Below are 20,692 nucleotides of genomic sequence, written 5' to 3'. Positions count from 1 at the left end.
GATGGCGCAGACACACTATGCTCCGAGGCCGATGGTCCCAGGGTACGATGCGCTCTCTGCGGCCCCCGATGGAGCCAGCGGATTACAAACTCCAGTTAAGTGGCGCACCGTCCTCCTCCTCCCCATCTTTCACTCAGAGTAAACCCAGGCGCACGGATCGCACATCCTCACCGTTCCTTAGGGAATTAGAAATCAGCTCTGTTTGGCTGTCAGCACCAAACCGACCGAGCTCTGCAGTGTAGGGGGATTGAGAAAAAAAAAAAAAAAAAAAAAAAACATAGACAAAGAGAGTGAGGAGAGGGAGATGGGTCCGGAGGCGGTTAGTTGTCCGTGATTGTCAAGTGAACGGCGGTGAAGTTCCTCGGCTCCGCTCGGATCTTTTCTCCAGGTCGTTGAGGTGAGTTTTCTCTCTGCAGGAGATAGGAGCAGCCCGGATGGTGCATGTCTTACCCGGCGCAGGGCTATTCCAAATTTTTTCTATAGTGTCTTATAAATGATGTATGTATGATGGCATCAGATGTTTATAGCCTCATACAGATTAAGCTGTAAGCAAATCAGCTTCATATTTATTGTTTAACAGCTTGTATTAGTAACTGGGTGTATTAACTATTCTGTAGAAGAAAACAGACCACAAAAACGTTTTATTGCCAGGCAACAAAATGTTATTTTACAGTAATCCACAGGGATTTGAGAGATTCTTGATTTGAGAAAATACTGGAAGACACCAAGTGGGCTTCTTTTAGAAATCCTCTGCTTTAATTCTATTCTGCTGGAGTGCTATAAAACAAGATAAGCTGTATGAGAGGAGGAGATCCACTTCATTCTCTGTCCCTCTCTCTTTCCCTCTCTGCCCTCTGCTTCATTTACTCACACTTGCCTGCCTTTCCCCAGTTCTTTCTTTCACTCCATCCCTCTAATCCCCTCTCTCACAACCTCCGTCCCCTTCACTCTCTCTGGTTCTCCCTCTCTGTCAGCTCTAATAACACTGTGAGTTCGCAACACCAGACTGCTTCACTTCTGATACTCCTCTCTGTCTTTTATCAAACCCAGCCGCCTTTTATGTTTCTGCTCTTCTAGCTGAGCATTTTGCTATCACCTGTCATGATTAATATTCTACATAGGGTTGCATAATATGCCACATAGTTCTTCAGCTTATGGTGCCTGTGCTGTGGCTGGATGGCAATGTTACTCCTTTTTGGCCAATAATCAATATGTGACCGAGCAATTACAGTGTACTTGAGTGTCATGGACCTTCCTGTGGCTGAATCATTAATGCCACATCTGTCACAGTCACTCTATACAAGTGTACATGTGAAGGTGAAGGGACACCCCCCCACTACACAACACACACACCAGACATACAACACACACACTCCAACACACACACACACACACACACACACACACACACACACAGTCAAGGATCATGGCCATCGAGCTCTGAGCCTTGATTGATTGTCACAGTGTGGGGAATAACAGCTGACAGCGAGGAGCCTTGAAATGATTTTGAGATGTCTTACACCGCCCGCCAATCAATCCTTGCTATTTTGGGCATTATTTTGATTTACATACAAATTTCAGAGCACACAGGCCACTTTGTTACAAAGCATTCAGCCACCCATCCTGCAATTTGCACTCTTCTGTTTGTGATGGTTGCTCCTATCAACAGTAACACAGGGAAACACTGCAGTTTTCATGTCTTGTCAAATGTTTGAAACGTACCTGGCTGTTCTATAAGTTTATATATTCGTACAGATCGGGGACCCTAATACTTAAACCCTAGTCACAATGCATTTGACTAGTATCACAGTAGATGAGTATCAAAATAAACCAGTTGTCAACTTTGGCAAGAAAAAAAACACTCTTTGGGACTTTAAACCGCAAAAAGCTATTGCAAGATCCTGTTACTAAGTGTGATGTGAAAATTCATTGTCACCTCTGGCAATGTGCAACACATGTGACAGCCGATGCTTTGCACTGTAAAGGCGGATTCTGCACACAGCTCTTATACAGTAGCTCTGGATGTAGAAATCTCCCACAGCCTCCATCACTATCAGTGTCATCTGCCGTCAAGCGGAACAGACAGGCATCTGCTGCTTCCTGCGCGCGCACACTCACACACACGCGCACAAAGACATGCAGTTATGTACCACCACTCACGGGGACACATACGGAAACACTACTAACTACGCACCACCCACACACAGGTCTGTTGTATGTCACACACCTGCCCTCTGGCTCTGTCCGCATCCATTTGTCCGTGTACAGGCCATTCAGTGTGGTTAGCTAAAAATAATCACCACCAGCAACACACACATGGAACATGAATTATGGAAGACAGACAGAGAGAGAGAGATAGAGAGAGAGAGCGAAAGAGAGGCATTCAGGTCAGAGTCAGACCCAGTTCCAAGAGCTTCACTCCCTAAGGACGATACTACTAGACCGCTGCATTAATATTCAGTTCGTACCATCTAGCACATCAGACCTGCTGTTATCCTTTAGTTTGGACTAACTGGACCTGCGGCTACCCAAAGTTTCAGCCCATCACTTCATGTACGTCGTGGGTTTCAAAAATGGACCCATGTATTTTGAGATTAATTATAGATGTAATGCAGTGTTCTCAATTAAATAGTAATACATTTACATTCGGCTTAAGTGAGTGTCAACTTGATTCAGCTGTAGAAATTGTAGCCTTTGATTAAAGAGCAAGCGTTGGGTAGATATTGCTATTACTGAATGTACTACTGTAGTGTAACAGTTATATGTTACATTCACCGAATAATTTGATGTTTAGGGAAATAAACTTGTTCATGGTCTTGCTGAGAGGTACATGAAGGGGTAGATACCACTCTCATACTGTCTATTAATTATGAAGCTACAGCGAGGAGATGGTAACCTGGCTATGCCCACAGGTATAAAAAATCTGCCTGTCAACACCTCTAAAGTTCACTAAGTAACATGCTGTTGTTTTTACACCTGCGTTTCATTTAACACATGAGAAATAACTGTTAATTCGGGCTTTAAAGGTGCTAGTAAGCAGATTTTGTTAGCTCTAATTGCAAAGGTAAGCTAATTGTTTGCTGTAGCCTCACATTTAACAGAAAAAAAGTGAGAGTGGTATTAATCCTCTGATCTCACTCTTGGCAAGGAAGCAAATAAGTGCATTTTTGCAGTATGTCACACTATTCCTTTATAAGCCCTGCACACCATGCAGGTGTTTTCAGTAGTCCTGGATAATTAGAGTTCTTTTTAAGGTTGGAGGTGGGTGGTTACATACCTGGAATTACATGAGGTGACAAGAGCCAATATGCTATTAAGAACTATAAATGTATAAGCTATTGCACTCAAACAGGTGCAACAAGACTAAAAGGAGAGTGAGGAAGCCGTCAATCAAGCTGAGTCTGTACATGCCCACACAGTCCAGAGAGGAGGTCTTATTAAGCAGAATAATTGAAAACACCTACATACAGAATGTGGGTGGTTGATGGACGTGTAGGGTCCTTAATATCAAGAGAGTTGTCACCTATTAAGTATTATTGCTATGTCTACATCATGTTGACTATTACATACTACAATATGTACAAACACTCCTATGAGATGTGTACAACCAGCACATTTCCTCGCTTTAAGCTGACCTGTGATGAAGTGAAGAATTTCCTCGACTTTAGTCGGAGTTGGAATACAAGAACAGTCACCTTGAACAAATGAAAAACAGCACATATTTTAATAGGTCATTTCCTTGCAAATTTTACTGTAAAGTTCTTATCATGGGAAAAAAAACGACTTTGTCGCAGTGATTTGATGCTTGACAGTATTCTATTTAGGGGCTATGAACACTATACACTCTGTGGAAACCTGAGGAGAAACCTGCCGATTTGTTGGTTACTCAGCAGACTTCACTCTATGTGTGTGTGTGTGTGTGTGTGTGTGTGTGTGTGTGTGTGTGTGTGTCTCTCTGTCTGTCTTTGTGTCTGTCTGTGTGTTAGTATGTGCATGTATGTGATAATGTGTATACAGTATATGGACATAAATCCAAATTCATGAACAAGTGTAAGTGCATAATTGTGACGATTTATACTGATACTGTACAGCATGTGTACATTTGTGTGTATTTAGGGACCTTGTCTGATATTCAGTAGAGTCCTGACCTTGAACAGTTTGATTGCTGTCTGCTTAGTCAGGGCCACTGCATCTGCTCATGTCAAAGCAAAGAACAGTTCAAATTAACTGCAGAGCATGGTTTTTTTAATCTATCTATCTATCTATCTATCTATCTATCTATCTATCTATCTATCTATCTATCTATCTATCTATCTATCTATCTATCTATCTGTCTGTCTATCTGTCTGTCTGTCAATCTATCTATCTATCTATCTACCTACCTGTCTGTCTGTCTGTCTGTCTGTTTTACTGTCTGTCTGTCTATCTATCTATCCATCTATCTATCTATCTATCTATCTATCTATCTATCTATCTATCTATCTATCTATCTATCTATCTATCTATCTATCTATCTATCTATCTATATACATATATCTACATCTGCCTCACAGTCTACAAACTAAGCCCATCTTTTCTTCTGTCTCCCTCTCCTTTCAGTGTGTGATTGTGTGTTCAGCATGAGTAACATCTACGAGTCTGCAGAGGCCACGCTGGGCTTCATCAGCTCCCCGTGCCTGACCAAAGTGGAGCTGAGAGTGGCCTGCCGGGGGATCTCGGATCGCGACGCCCTCTCCAAACCCGACCCTTGCGTGGTGCTGAAGATGCAGTCGCACGGGCAGTGGTTTGAGGTACAGTAATGGGATGGGATGAGAACGGGGAGCGGTGCGGCGTGTAAAATGTGTGTCTGCAGTTCAGAAACACCCTTTTATAAGCAGAAGATGAAGGTGTAACGGCAGCATCAGTGAGGGGAGTCGTTGCTCTGAAGTGTCCTTGCCTACAACACTCATTCAACCTTTGAAAGACATTCTGAATGAGAGCTCCAGCTGCTAATGTGTGTATGCTTTTTAAAGGCTTTGCTTTTCTGCTGTGGGAGTCTTATCCATTGACAACAGTCCCTCTGGTGCTTCAATGGTGTCACTTTTATAGCCTATAAAGTGGTCTTTTATAAAATCACAATTTACATTTGAATACTGTTGAGCTCTTGGATCAATACAAGTCCAACAAATGTATCAGCTGATGAAAGTTCTTGCCACCATACTACAAAGTCTTCAAGGTGACAGCGTTGTAGCTATGCAACATTATTTTCATATGCTACGCCATTTGTCCATGACTTGTTGTACCAGTCAGATAGAAATTTTTCTTCACCTGCTTTTAAGGTTCTGGTGCAGATGATTCCTGATGAATTCCTCTGCAGGCGACTCTCGAAATTGTTCAAGCCCATCATTGAATTCATGTCTGACTAAATTATTATGTCTAATCAAGGACCCGAGCAATCATGCAGAGCTGTGATTGTGACGCTAACCTTCTCACACTAAATTGCGGGTTATGTGTGGTTCTTATAAATTATGGATGCTAATAGTCATGGAAGACAACAGAAGTCATAACTTTAGTCGACTGGCGTACACATTGTATTTCTCTATCCAAAATGCTTTTGTCACCTTGAAATGGAAAGTATGCCGGTATTGTTTCTCTATTTATCTTCCCAGCAAAACATGTCTGCCCCAGTCATTTAAATATTGAAAATAATGAGGGCTACGAGCTACTTTCCCCGAAATCGTTGACGTTTTTACTGTACACAATAAAAGGTCTCAAATACACGGAGACAGTTCTTACTAGAATAGAGTATTTAGCACTTGAAAATGGACAATAAAGGGAAAATGGGTGATGCTGTCTACTACTTAGTGTTCCACTTCCTTTTCTTTTTACTTCCAAGACCCAGCTGCTTTTTCAGGGACTTTACAAAGAACCTCCTATTTTCGAAACAGCTTATTCCCATTCAAGCCTCGCCGGTGGCAGTAACACATGAACTTTACCCGAACACAGCGTGAGAGAAGAAATAAATCTAGAGGAGTTTAAGGAAGAAATTGTATCTTCGTCTGCCTTTATTTCTCTTTCCCCTCTCTGTGGGAAAGACACACATATGCTGAGTGCATTCTGCCTTCCTTTCAAATATGTAGCTACACACCCACGCATTCCATACACATCCTCACACGTTCAGTGCTACAGTGACCCACTATTACAGACGTGCAAACACGTATGTGGATTCACACGCGTCACTCGTTTACACACACTGTCACAGACACAAAGGATACACTACACAACACACACATTTTGTTTCCACAGGGACTCAAGATCATGTTCTCAGAAAGGTGTATTCTGTCTTTGGAGACTTCACAAAAAAGCTACTTTGTACAGCATACTGGCATTGTGTGTGTGTGTGTGTGTGTGTGTGTGTGTGTGTGTGTGTGTGTGTGTGTGCGTGTGTGTGTCTGTGTGCGTGTGAGAGAGAGAGAGAGAGTGACAATTTGTGTGTATGTGTTATGATAAGCCCCTTTGTGGGAGTGTGGGAATGGACAAATGTTATCACTGCCCATCAGATTTAGAGTCTCTTAATTGGATAATTTTTTGAGTGTGTGTGCGTGTGTGTGCATGTTTGTGTGTTTATGTGTTCACGATCCTTTTTGCTTTGATGAGATGCCAGCCTATTGAGGCAAGTGTCAGAAAAAGGCCAAATCTGTGAGTGTTTCGGTGTACGTCAGGTCTGCTGTCGTGCCATTCACTTTTGTCTCCGTATGTGTGTGTATGTGTGTGTGTGTGTGCGCATGTGTGCCAAAGGGTTATCAACAATAAAAGGGACCCAGTCGTTGCTGCTAGAGTTGGATAGGTTTTGTTGGCAGTGCAGAGACGGATTCTGTTTCTTTCTATTCCTTTTTGTGTCAGGATGTTAGAGAAGAGAAAATGTGAGATCAATGTTACAACTATAGTCGCCGCTCTGTTTAATCAAACAGCCTGTGTGATTTTTAGCCATCAAGAAAAATCCATAATACCAGTTTTCTAGTTGATAAGTTTAAACAATATGGTAATAGCTATTTGTGATAATTGCTGCATAGCTGCAAAGTCCGCTGAGCTTCCAAATCAATGCACAGCAGCAGTGTGTTGGATGTCAAGTGAAATCTTTATTCTTCAGTTCACTTTGGAAAGACCATAAAAACTCAATTTGAAGTGAAACTGCCAAGATTAAATAGCACCAAAAGCAGGGTTTTATTATTTTTTTTACTTACCAACTTGTTATGGAAAAACTTCCTCCTGGGATGCATGTAATAAACCCTCTGACAGACTGCAGTGGGATCTACAGTAAATCCAAGGCAAACATTTCATAACATTAGTATCTTCATTTGCCAGAAGATTAACCTGGAGCTGTTGGTGTGTGTCCATGCACATCTGCCTTTGCGTGTGTGTATGCACATGCATGTTTGCAGGTGGACCGTACAGAGGTGATCCGCAGCAGCAGCAGCCCCATGTTCTCCAAGATCTTCCTGGTGGATTACTATTTTGAGGAGGTCCAGAGGCTGCGCTTTGAACTTCACGACATCAGCTCTGGCAACAATGGCCTCCGTGATGCTGACTTCCTGGGATCCATGGAGTGCACCTTAGGACAGGTCAGTGCTTTTTCTGACTGGTCAGTGAATTGCAGTCTTTTGTGTAGTCATTCACTGTAATCAATTACATGTTACACTTTTTGCTATTAAGGTCTCCCTCCACTGTATACTATTCTGTAAAATAGAAATCTTGTAGAAGTCAGGATTATATAGTTGATTATGAAACAGCATGTTAGGTAGGTCACTGCAAGAGCTAAGTGGTGCATGTTAGTTTCAGTACATATATGGTGCGCATGTGAACATATGTTAGAGTGAGTTCACCATAGGAGCCAGAAGTGCGTATGATGTGAGCATACTTCTACAGGTGAATGCATGACAGGAGGGCTTTTATGTGTCATCAGTGAGTGTTCCTGCAAACAGAAACAGTATGTCCCATACAGTGAGTGTTATGTTTACCGGTGTACAGCATGCTCAGACCTTTGCATTCATGAATGCAGCCTCCACACTTTGAGCGTAAGAATTACAGACTGAGGTGTATAATCTTTTCTTAAGGTCACTAACCTTTTTGAGATATAGGTAAACTGTACTTTAATTCAACTTAAAGATTAAAGAGGCCAACTTTAACCGTGGGTGGAATCTTAATGTGATCTTTTCACTCAAGGTCGGCTGCTGTCACTATCTGCATTTACAATATGTGTCTATGTCCTTGAGTCCTTATTTACATGTAGGCCTGAGGGTGCATTACACTGTGTTTTCAAAGCATTTATATGTGCATATGCTAATACATATGGCCTTGTTACTCACTTAATGGTGTTGCCGCCCCTTCTTAATGATGTAGTTGTAATCAATATTTAAAGATTCGCTTTATTTACACTCCTCACTTAATTTGCAATAGCCTTTAAAATGAAAATTGGAATTGCAGTAGTGCTCATTTACAAGTTGAGTAAACGGATTCCAGGGAATTACCATCTAATGTCAAATTGAATGGAAGGAAATCGGGTGCCATAGCTTTAAGGCCCAGTCTGCCATGGAGGGGAATGAAAATGTTTGTTTCCACAAGAATCCACTTCTCATTGTCAGAGACACTATCAGCAACATAAAGCCGGTGGATTTACAATAGTTGGTCGAACTGAGATAATTGACATGGAAGAGGAGGATTTTGAAGGCGAGAGCCAGAGAGGTTTACTGAAATGGGATAACATGCTGCCAATGTTTAGTCTGGGTGTGAACAACAACAACACTCTGGATTCTGCTGTCAATCCAGGGCTTTGTTAAGGAAAAAGAGAGCACTATGTCGGTACAATATGAAAGCAGAGGAGTTTATGAAGATTTCAGAAAGTAATAGTAACAGATCTGTTAATAGAAAGCAGTTTAGTGAAATTTGAGACAGGCAGCAGAACAGTTTGTGCAGAGGTGAAGTGTTATTTACTGCCATTTTTTGTATTACTGTGTTGAACTGGGATCGAGGATGTGGGGATCATCACAGGTATATACAGTACATGCACATAAACTATATTGAAAGTTACTGTAAACAATACTTTATACTACTTGGATGTGAATTATGCCCCGACTCTGCAGTTCTCCTCAGCTCTCGACAACGTTTTAGCGTCTTTCAGCTCTGGTTTTTGATTTTCCTTCCTGCAGCTTCACTGTTTTGGTGCACTCTCACTGCTGTTATCAGCGTTTCACTTGGCTAGCTGCAGGCAGTTGTTTCCAAAAGGAAAGAGAATCAAAAGGAGAGTAGATACAGGATTTACATTTGCCAGGTAGACATAAACACGATTGGCTGGATGTCAAGATGTGACAAATTTGTGTTCATAGTTTGCTCCTACTGCCCCCTAGTGGCCAAAAAATCTGTTATTGATTGCAGGTTTAAATACAGTCGTAACAACAGGTTATTATATTTAAATCTTCCAAAACCAATTGTCTTATCAAAACAGAACACAAAAAACACGCCTGTACTATTTGATCAGATATAAGCTTTCAGTCATTCATATTCTTCACACAAAATAAAACACACTACTAGCTTTTTGAAAGAAGTGTGTAGCCCCCAATGCAATGCACCTGTGTGTCACTTTTGCTCTTTAGATGTTAACAACGAATAATATCTGCCTATCATTCGAAAGTGTCGCTAGTACTAGTGTTCCCACTGAGAAACACCTCAGTCTGCAGCTTCCAGATGCTTTTATCCCATTTTTTTTTATTTTGCTTTGTCTGTCTGTGTGGTTGACTCCCAGTGAATCTCACCAGCCTCCTCCTGTAAATGTTTGCAGTCACTCATAGCACATATAACCCTTTTATAGCACCTGGCCAGCACAAAATTGTAAGTGGTTCAGAGAGTACCAGATTTCTCTGGAGTTGGCAGATCAACCCAGAAATACAACACCAGAGAAAATTACATTTGTCAGATAGCGAGGAAGGCGACTTCACCACACTGCTCTATGACCACTGGACGTGTAAGTAGGCAGTCGCATGCTAACATTAACAAGTGCAAGGTAACACCAGGGTTGACACTAACAGGGCAAGCTGTCCCTCTGAGGGGAAACACTGGAATATGTGAGCTGATGTTGTGGAGTCTGTGTTTCTGTTTGTTCCAGATCGTCTCACAGAGGAAACTGACCAAAGCTCTACTCAAACAGGGAAACACTGCTGGAAAGTCCTCCATAACGGTATGACACTGTTTCTGAAGTCAGCCCAACAGCGACACACACACACACACCTAGCACACACACACACACACACGCACACATACACACAGTCATGCATGTGCGTGCAAATCACACACGCACCACCTCTTGCACTTAGACACTCCTGAAGATAATTAATTTGATGATGTTGCCCGTTCAATCTGTTCTGTTCCTCATTTCCATCTCATTTTCTGTCACCTCCCTCTTCTCTCTCTCTCTCTGCCTCCCCCTCTTCATCGCTACATTCTCCCCCATTCTGTACAGGTGACAGCAGAGGAGCTGTCTGGTAATGACGATTACGTTGAACTCTCCTTCAGTGCTCGTAAGCTAGACGACAAGGTTTGTGCGGCTGTGTGTGTGCTTTAAGACATATTGAAAATGTGTGTGTGTGTGTCTGTATGGGGGGGGGGGCGGGTTCAGATATGAGAGGAATTAATATTTAGAGATATGAAATTGTGTGTGTGCTGTCAGGCATGTGTGTGTAAGTTTGTGGGTGGGGTGGGGGCTGGGTGCTGGGTGGGCTGTGGGATTTAGTGATGAACACACTCACATTCAATACACACAAGTACAACCGGGCATTAGAGGAGGCCTCCTGAGATAGGTGGGCACCCCCTCTCCCATTGGCCCCCTCCTATCTCACCTACTCCGCCACACACACACACACACACACACACACACACACACACACACACACACACACACACACACACAGATAACTATATTAATTTTCAGCTTCCACACACACGAATGCACGCACGCACACGCACAGCCACGGCTACGGATGACTAATCCAAACAAGTTGTGCCTTAGGGGAAAGATGGAAGAAAGCAAGGAAGGGCTGGATAAATTGGAGAAGACAGGAAGGGGATGGGTGGAAGAAACAAGGAAGAAAGGGAGAAAAAAAAGGGGGTGTGAAATGATGATTCTGTTAGTGTATGAATGATTTATGGTGATCAAAGGCAGCGCTGAGGCAATGCCTTACATGCGTGTTTTCCCTCTGAAGGATTTCTTCAGCAAGTCAGACCCCTTTCTGGAGATTTTTAGGCTAAATGATGATGGGACCGAGTCGCTTGTGCACAGAACTGAGGTAATTACAAGCACACACGAGCACACGTTTATATGCGGTTGACTACTTCGGATCTGTGATTAATCATGTCTGTGATGTTCTTATCTGTGTGTACTGCATGTGCGCAGACGGTCATGAACAACCTGAGCCCAGTTTGGAAATCCTTCAAAGTTTCCTTGAACACGCTCTGCAGTGGTGACCATGATAGGGAGCTAAAGGTGAGTCTGGAGCTGTAACTAGTGATAGCAGGTCATGATAAAGGCAACGACATTGTATCTAACCTGAAAACTAATCTGCTGCATTTTCAGTGTAGCAAAACCTTGGCCACGGCTTGCTTCATTATTTAAGTTCCCCTAATGAGACTCAAGGCACATTTAGAGGGCCGAGGCCAAATAGAGCTGAAGGCCTGCAGGTGTTCTTTTGCAAAATGTTTTGCTTTTTGTGCAGCATACAAATGATGGAATTTGTAAAACATAAGCGTTGTCTAAGTACCACATACCCAGAGGTATATATAACCGAACCAAACAACGTGAGCAGCCTCAATCATCTCCTACTATTTTCATCTCTGAGCCAGGAGCCGAGTTCAGGTCAGGTGCTGCCTTTCCTTAAAGAGCCAGACGGGTGTGAAAGAGCTCAGCGGTCGTCCTAAACTCTCACCTTTTCTCGCCAGAAGAGATCTCCATTTGTGTGTGTGTGTGCATATGTGCGAAAGTGGTGGCTGCACATCAGCTGCGAACAGTTATTCTTTCCATGAATAAACATGAGCTTGTTCATTAAATATTCAGAGGCGTCTTAACTCTGCATGGCTCCTGACAGCAGGAGAAAGGGCTCATACGTTCACACACACATACACACACACACACACGCACGCACGCACGCACGCACGCACGCACACACACACACACACACACACACACACATACACGCCATCGGCTATGGTTTCCAGGGCTACCTGTTTGAAGCATCAGAGCTATAGTGAGAAATGGCAGGGCAGAGATTTCTATTCAGACCAGTACCTGCTTTTCACCAGGCTCTTAACTGACCAATGCATAAATGCATAAACCCTCCTCTGCAGTGTCTGGCTGTCTCTCCCTTTGTATTTCTCCTTATGCGTTTCTCCATCTCTCTACTTTCTCACACTGTCCCTCCGTTGGTCTCGCTCCTTCTCCATCCAACTGTTAGTATTCAGTGACTGGAACGGTGGCTCTTCATTTTTTCATTACGCTTTCGCACAGCTCTCAGTAACTTCAAGTGGAAGCAAGGCTGCAAAGGCGAGCGTTCACTCCCTCACCCACAGAAATTACTGTCAAAAACACAGACACGCGTACTATCCACAAATGATCACAAACACACACACACACACACACACACACACACACACACAGACAAAAATAGCATACACACTTTAGATGCAGGCACTTTTAAGTGGGAGATAGGAAATAAGGGGATTAAGGCTGGTCGTTGTTTTTAATCAAGTGTTGTTGGATTGTTTCTGATCACCAGTTGTTGAGGTGACCTCAGACGAGAAGGACACACACCTCGACAGCAAAATGACTCATTGACCGCAATTAAATCCGTGTTAAAAGTAGAAGCATTTCTCTGTGTGTGTCTCTGTTGACCAACTTTATTGCACATTATCGATTATACACACTCTGCAGGAAGGCCCAGATTCCAGCACCTTCTATCTCCTTTTGAAATTACAGGATTGTTTCTTTGTGATGTGCTAAGCCTTGGCCTGCTGACCCTTGCATTTCACCAGTGATTGAGGCCATTTATCTTGTCCAGTAGCTCCTTTGAGAGAAACAAACTATTACGCCTTAACACACACACATACACACACATAAAGCTGTCTCTTAAGCCGCGTCGCTCTCAGCATCCTCAGATTAATATTTCACCGCTCCATTGCCCCCCCACCAACACCGCCTTATCAATCATTCAGCATGGCATTTCCCTGCATGCTTGTGAGTCCATGTGTGTGTGTGTGTGTGTGTGTGTGTTTAAGTGACAGTGTTGCAGCTGCGCTCTTACTGAATGAATGTGTGTGCTTGTCTGTGTGTGTCTCTTTGTGTCTGTTCCAGTGCACGGTTTGGGACTGGGACTCTAATGGGAAGCATGACTTTATTGGGGAGTTTCAGACCACGTTTAAGGAGATGAGGGCAGAGCAGGAGGGAAAACAGGTAAGCACATAAACACACAAACTCGTGTACATATTCAAACCTATATGGACCAAAAGTACACCGCACACTGACTCCTCACCACAAATTTTTTTGGACAGGAAATGATGTTGGAAAAATAGTTACATACAACAAAACCTCAATCCAAACTACAGTCGGTCACAAAGAGAGGTACGACAGACACAAAACAAAAGAACGTTTCACTTTGTGACGTGACAAAAAGCACGAGCAACAAGTTCACACACAGAGCATGCATCAAATTCTTCCTTTAAAATACACGGACATACATGTATGTTATGGTCAAGGCTATCAACAAGAAGCTATACATCAAATACACTTTATGTACCAATAAATGTTTTATTTCACATTTCATGTTTCCAATATTTCATGTTGAGATCCCTTGGTGTCTACGTTTGAAGGCTAAAGGAAAAATGCCTCCAGGTTTCCTTCGTCCTGGCTGCAAAAGCAGCTTCTCTGTCAGACTAGTCTGTATTTTTAAAGCTCTGGTGTGGTTGTGGTTTCCCAACACCGTCCATATTGGCAAAAAGTTGGTGGTTTGGAATCAGTGCTCAGGCGTTGCTCTATTTCCATTAGCCTTGCACCTTCGTGAAATGTATGTGTAATTACGCTCCTTTCATACTCCCACCGCACCCACAGTTGCACCACTAACATCAGCATAATTTGCTGTGTGTTGTGTTTACCTAGATTCAGTGGGAATGCATCAACCCTAAATACCAGATGAAGAAGAAGAATTACAGAAACTCCGGTGTTGTCATGCTCAACCACTGTAAGGTGAAGTGAACATCAGTCTCATATCCTTCAATTTACTGCAGTCTATCCCTGCTTGTGTTTTCTGTAAAGTCTGTAATGAGTATTATCTGTACTAATTTATCTGTCGATTGATTATATTATAATGGTTGATTATTGTTTAGTCTGTAATGTGTCTGATAATAATGAAAAATGGCCATCACACATTTCCCATAACTGAGAGTGAGGTCTTCAGATTGCATGTTTAGTTCTGACTGACAGTCCAAAAAGATATTACATTTACAATCAAATAAACAGAGGCAAACAGCAAACCCTCACATTTTAGAAGCTGAAATCAGGCTTTTCCATTTTTGCTTCATAAATGATGATTAATAAGTTACCCAAATACTTCTTGATTCATTTTCTAATCAATTAATAATATGCATATTTCAGCTAGTAATTTCGAGCATCGAAAGGAGTTTTGTCCCTTCTACCTAATAAAACGTCCTGCTGAACACCATGTATAGAGATATATGTAAAATTCTGTGTGTAAATGGGCGTGTAAGTATATGTGGTGATATACAGAATTTAAGGGCACAAATGCATATGTTCATATGTGACTGTGTCTTCGTTGTGTGTGCTGTGCGTCTGTATATTTTCCCTGCGAGAAACAGACATTTGCAAGCTGTGGCAACAAATTCCTCCCTTTGACAATAAAGACTATCTTATCTTTCCATACCCTGTGAATTTTTTATGATGTGGCCTAAATTTCAATATTTCTCCTGACAGATCATCAAAATGTATTCCTTCCTGGATTACATCATGGGAGGCTGCCAAATTCAGTTCACAGTAAGTTTTGTCATAATTTTTCTCCTTAATATAATTTACAGCAGTATGTTGTTGTCTGTCCATACCCACTTCATGTTATGTGAGTGCATCTATATATATGTGTGTGTGTGTGTGTGTGTGTGTGTGTGTTTCTGTTCCAGGTGGCAATAGACTTCACAGCATCCAATGGGGATCCCAGAAACAGCTGCTCTCTCCACTACATCCACCCCTACCAGCCCAATGAGTACCTCAAAGCGCTTGTGGCTGTAGGGGAGATTTGCCAAGACTATGACAGGTAGACACCACTCCATCAATCATCATTTATCTAATTCTGACACGCTCACACACACACACACACACACACACACACACACACACACACACAAACACATTCAAATACAGACACACACTAGATTTTTCCTCTGAGGACCGAAACCTTTGATGAAATTCTGCATAAAAGGAGTTCTACGTGCTTATCATGTAAAGTGTTCCATAAATCGCAAAGCTTTTATCCATTATTTTTCCTACCCCCTGTACCTTTACTCCATCTTTTTCAATGAATGACATGTCCCTCTCATCCTCCAGTGATAAAATGTTCCCAGCGTTTGGCTTTGGAGCTCTGATACCACCTGACTTCAAGGTAGGACATCTGGGATGCGTATATGTGCATATTTGCAGTAGCAGAGGGAGCTGTGGCTAGTTTTCGATTTAGATTTCAGATCTCTTTTGGAGGCACAGTTTGCTTTTGATCAACATGAAAGGACGAATGCATCTGGCAACCTGCAAATTGGACTGAACATGTTGTGCTGAGTGTCTGGTTTGCTGTAGCAGTAAAAAGGTGCTGTGTTCTCTCTGCTCCACATGAAGGTTTCACACGATTTCGCTGTGAACTTTGATGAGGACAATCCTGAATGTGCCGGTGAGCGCCCACACACGCACACGCACATGCACACGCACGCACACACACAGACTTCTCGACTCACAGAAAAAACTTTCACACGCACATTCATACATCACAGGACCGAAACAGTCCTACAGTCCGCTCACATCTCTGCCTCACTGTCAGTCCCATATTTTTCCCTCTATCTCTCCCCACCCTCGTGTTTTTTCCTCTCACACATACAAATACACTCAGTCATGCACACACACTTATATACACACACACATACACACACACAAATGCAGCCGAGAGATTTGTCGCTATGCTGCAGGAAGTATTTCAGGCTCTGAGAGACAGAGAAAAACAACACTAATCTGTATGTGTGAAATGGGCTTCTGCGCTCTTCTCTCCACATAGTCGCGTTCCCGCCGCGAAGTTGTGTGCCTGTCGTCTCGTGTTTGTGTGGACCATAAGGGAAAGCTTTTAGAAAAATGCCCAGTCACCTTGGAGTGCAATCTGATTTATTTTAGCAGATACTTTTGCAAGCACAAGAACTTTGACTTGGTGAGGTCAGCGCAGTGTAATATACAGACAGACAGACAGGAAGACAAATAAACAAGCAGCAAGTGAACCTGTATGTGTGTTGCAGGGATCCAAGGCGTGGTGGAGGCCTACCAGAATTGCCTCCCTAAGATCCAGCTGTACGGGCCCACCAACATCGCCCCAATCATCCAGAAAGTGGCCTCTTCTGCCTCCGAGGAGATGCACACCAAAGAGGCCATGGTGAGCGAGAGAATGAGAAAGATAACAAAAGAAGGTTGCTGTGAGTGTCGGTGTTTGCACTGGCCCACAGGGTGACAAAGGAAAGAGAACAAGCAATGAAAAGACAAAAAGTGAGACATCAGAGGTGGTAAAAGTTGGGAAGAAGAAGAGCAAAAAGAGATGAATTGAAAAGAGTGGGGAAGTGATTGATATTAATTTAATTCCAGTCATAAATTTTAAAGCACAAATTCCTCTCTGCCTTAATACCTCCCGCTTCTCTCAGGCTCTGTAGTGGATTAGAGTGAGTTTTATTCAAATGAGTCTCTGACAAGAAGCCACTTTAAAACATAAAATTCAGCGAACATATATTTGCCCCCCCCCCCCCCCAAAACCACTAATTTCTGCCCTCCTGTCTCCAACAACAGGAATATTTCATCCTGCTGATCCTGACAGATGGCGTCATCACCGACATGGCGGACACACGGGAGGCCATCGTGCATGCCTCCCACCTGCCCATGTCTGTCATCATCGTCGGCGTGGGCAACGCGGACTTCACAGACATGCAGATATTGGACGGAGACGACGGGATCCTGCGCTCACCCAAGGGGGAGCCCGTCCTCCGCGACATCGTCCAGTTTGTCCCCTTCAAGGACTTCAAACACGTGGGTGGTAGTGGGGGAACAGGGGGGGTGGGGGGTCGAGGGTAGAAGCCATGGATTTCAGGGAAAATCAGAGCTTTGATGAATGCCTCCCAGGCAGAAAATGTGACTGAATCTCCAGGGAAGTCAGGAAACCAGACATGTACAAATGAGGGACTATATAAGAAAGCAGCAGAGTGGGTTTTAGAACACCTTTTTGCTCTAGATGCTATTTTTCAACTATTTCTGGACTTTATGTGGCCGATTCCTCACAGCCAGCATAACTATAGTGGATGCCAGACTGTTTACTTTAAAACTTTAGAGCTTTCTCAAGTTGAATAACAACATCAAAGAGCATAAGAAATGTTAGGAGTATGCATAAAGGTGAAACATTAAGAAACTTTCAGAAATTTCCCATCAGGACCGCAAAGTAAAAAAAAAAAAAAAAAATCAGTGTAATGGTACGTATTGCTTTAAATATTTCAGTGCTGATGCCAACACAATACCTGAGGTTCTGTACTGTTACAAAACATTGCTCTGTATTTTTGTCTTAGTGGTGAGCAACTCAGGCCCAGGAGCCAAATCTGGCCCTCCAGCAAACATTTTTGGCCCCATGACAAAAGCTGAAGTTTTCAGTTTCAGTTCATCAAAACTTTTACATGATTTTTCAAATCTACAAATCTGATGCAGATATCAGTGTAAACACAGTCAAACGTACAAACTACAGCTACTTGTGTCTTAATCTGCAGCGAGGTGAATGGGACAGCGTGCTGGAATTAGGTCTAATAAACGCATAAATAACACAAATAATAAATAGGTAAATAGAATCCACTTCATTTAAAGTGAGACTATGTAACTGTTGAAAAAAGAAACAACACAAGCCTCCTCTTACACTTGAAGAGAGAAATTCAGAAGTAACAAAATGCATGCTTGTTCAACACATTACAAACTCAGCAACCAGTTGTAGTCTGGTACTACCATATATACTACCTTATATTAGCAAACTTTTGATAGATATTGCTATGGACAACTGACATTATTAGCTTAGTTTGCTGACTTTATTACTCCCCTCTACTTGTCTTTAGTCCCGTTATGTTGTAGCACTTTCTGTTATCCTGAAAGCCGCCTTAGGCCACATTTGCTGCTGTTTAGCAGTTCCAACACAGTTGTAATCGTTGAACTAATTCATATATCACATATATGAGTCATTTCATGCCAAATGAATATTACCATAAGCTGCTGTAGCTCTGCTTGGCATCAGGGCAGACCAGCAGCGGCATTAAAAAAAGTTCCACTTCAACAGGGATTCTATATGTGTATGTTTGTGTATGTGTATATGTATGTGTTGGGCGGGTGCTAAGAATTGCTGTGTGGGGTGCGGGGTGTGGGGGTGTAATGAATGTGAGTGTGTGGGGGCGTAATGTGCTTGCCGTGCTCGTCAAAACACATCAGCTATCTGCACACTGCGCACGTGTGAGTCTCTGGTGGCATTCTTTTTGCCTGGCTTTGACAGGGTCTGTTCAGCTGGGTCTGTTATGCTGAGTTTGGTCCATGACAGGTTGAGAAATCATCCGAGCTACACAGACAGAGAGAGTTGGGAAGACCTCAGCAAAATGTAGGAAGGAGCAGAAACATATAGTATACCCAGAAGTACATAGATCAAGAGACCAGCAGAGATGAGAAGTGAAGAATAAATCTGGAGGGGCGAACAAGGGAGAAGTAAAGAGACAGCCCCAGTGGTGGTGGTGGTGGTGTTGGAGGGAGGTCAACAGAAGACCGGAGCTAAAGACAAAAGGGAGCGAGGGAGTGTGTGACAGAGGTGGAGAGGTGATTTTCTGCTCTGTCGTTTCTTTTCAGAAGGGATTAGCAGGACGGAGCTGCTGTGTGACAGGCAGAGCGGGGGATAACAGGTAGATAGGAGCAGAGGAGAGAAAGCAGAAGGGAGGGTGGAAATGAGAGGAGGGGGCAGGAAGAGGAGGAGGTGGGGAGGGGGCTTGAGTTGGTGCACTTTGATGATGCATTGTCTAGGGGAATTATGTGAGATGGAGTATGACAGACTTGCAGACTTTAAGGATTCAGATGTGTGTGTGTGTGTGTGTGTGTGTAGTCCGGTAGCATATGTGGCTGGCCTCAGCACGTGTGCATGGTTATGTATGTGTGTTCATGTATGCATTGGAATAAGGGTTTTGGTTTTTTTTCAGTCCTGAGTCTCATCAACAGTTTGCAATAGTTATACAGTATATTCAATTTTATGACATAAAACATGAGAAAAGTCATAATGAAACATGTAGAATTATATGATGATTATACTTAAGATAGTAAATCAGTTTTACAAATGAAATAGGCTAAATGTTTTATTCTATCAAAGGACTTGGGGTGTAATGAAGAATGTTCAGACTATGTAGTGAACTATTCATTTAAAACATACAGTAAAAACATAAAATGGTCAAATAAAGCAAAACAATAATTGTCCCAGTCTTAAACCCTTCAACAATTCCCTTTCCATAACCCAAAAATAATCTATTAAAATCTGAATACAAAAAGCAAAGCCCGAATGGTCTCAATTTTACAACATGCATTCTGGTGACGAATGGCTCTGATAATAATGTCGATGAAAGTCTTAATTCACTGGTTTTTGTCATTGAGGATAGAGGTTGCCAACATAAACTATCCACTGTTACAATAATACACCTTCCCTTTGAATATTTAGAAAGGGTTTCTTGAGTATTAACTCATTACAGACCTTTGTCACCACACCAAAACTGGAGTAGCAATTTGTCAAATAAAAAAAAATCCATAGAGCAAATAGGAACAAACACAACTGGATATTTTAGATTAACTCATACAGCATAAACTGTACAAACGTATGCACATTTTGTTGTGCACATATCTAGAAACCAAACTCTGGTACTAGAGGATGAAAAGGTGAAAGCAGGGATGTTTCGAGGTTGTCAAATGAGCTTGTCTGATCACATCAGTCTCACTGGTCTAGACCTGTGACAGCATCAGGCTCAACAGTAAATTCTGGCATCCTAGAATCACGCATGGCCGGTGAAGTGTGTGTGTTTGTGACCTCTCTCCTCCTCCTTCTCTGTTTATATCTGTATTTCCAGGCCTCCCCAGCTGCCCTGGCTAAGAGTGTTTTGGCAGAAGTCCCTAACCAGGTGGTGGATTACTACAACGCTAAAGGCATCAAACCGAAGTGTATGTCGGACTATGAGTCCACAAGAACCTTCAGCCCCTGACAATGGACTACATGCACACATACACTCAAATACACATGTATATATATCATATATATATATATATATATATATATATATATATATATACATTTATGTACTGTATAATACATATACACATGCAAAA

General features: G+C 42.5%; 1 protein-coding gene across 2 annotated transcripts; it reads left to right on the top strand.

Moving 5' to 3' along the window:
* Positions 1 to 11: 11 nt before the first annotated feature.
* Positions 12 to 20,642, top strand: LOC111223010 (copine-4). Of its 2 annotated transcripts, none has more exons than XM_022746966.1 (16): positions 12 to 94; positions 4,600 to 4,790; positions 7,422 to 7,601; positions 10,139 to 10,210; positions 10,493 to 10,567; positions 11,232 to 11,315; positions 11,423 to 11,512; positions 13,373 to 13,471; positions 14,174 to 14,260; positions 15,005 to 15,064; positions 15,205 to 15,338; positions 15,629 to 15,683; positions 15,911 to 15,962; positions 16,573 to 16,706; positions 17,111 to 17,347; positions 20,437 to 20,642. In XM_022746966.1, coding segments are annotated over exons 1-16 (1,683 nt in total). In that variant the 5' UTR covers positions 12 to 93; the 3' UTR covers positions 20,569 to 20,642. The 2 variants fall into 2 exon arrangements, with proteins under 2 accessions (XP_022602687.1, XP_022602688.1); XM_022746967.1 differs by having other exon boundaries at positions 35 to 397.
* Positions 20,643 to 20,692: the final 50 nt, after the last annotated feature.

Source organism: Seriola dumerili, unplaced genomic scaffold, assembly GCF_002260705.1.
Source record: "Seriola dumerili isolate Sdu_G_001 unplaced genomic scaffold, Sdu_1.0 BDQW01000110.1, whole genome shotgun sequence".
Classification (NCBI taxonomy): Eukaryota; Metazoa; Chordata; class Actinopteri; order Carangiformes; family Carangidae; genus Seriola; species Seriola dumerili.
Note: the sequence above shows the minus strand (reverse complement) of the source record. Positions and strands in the feature narration are given on the sequence as shown.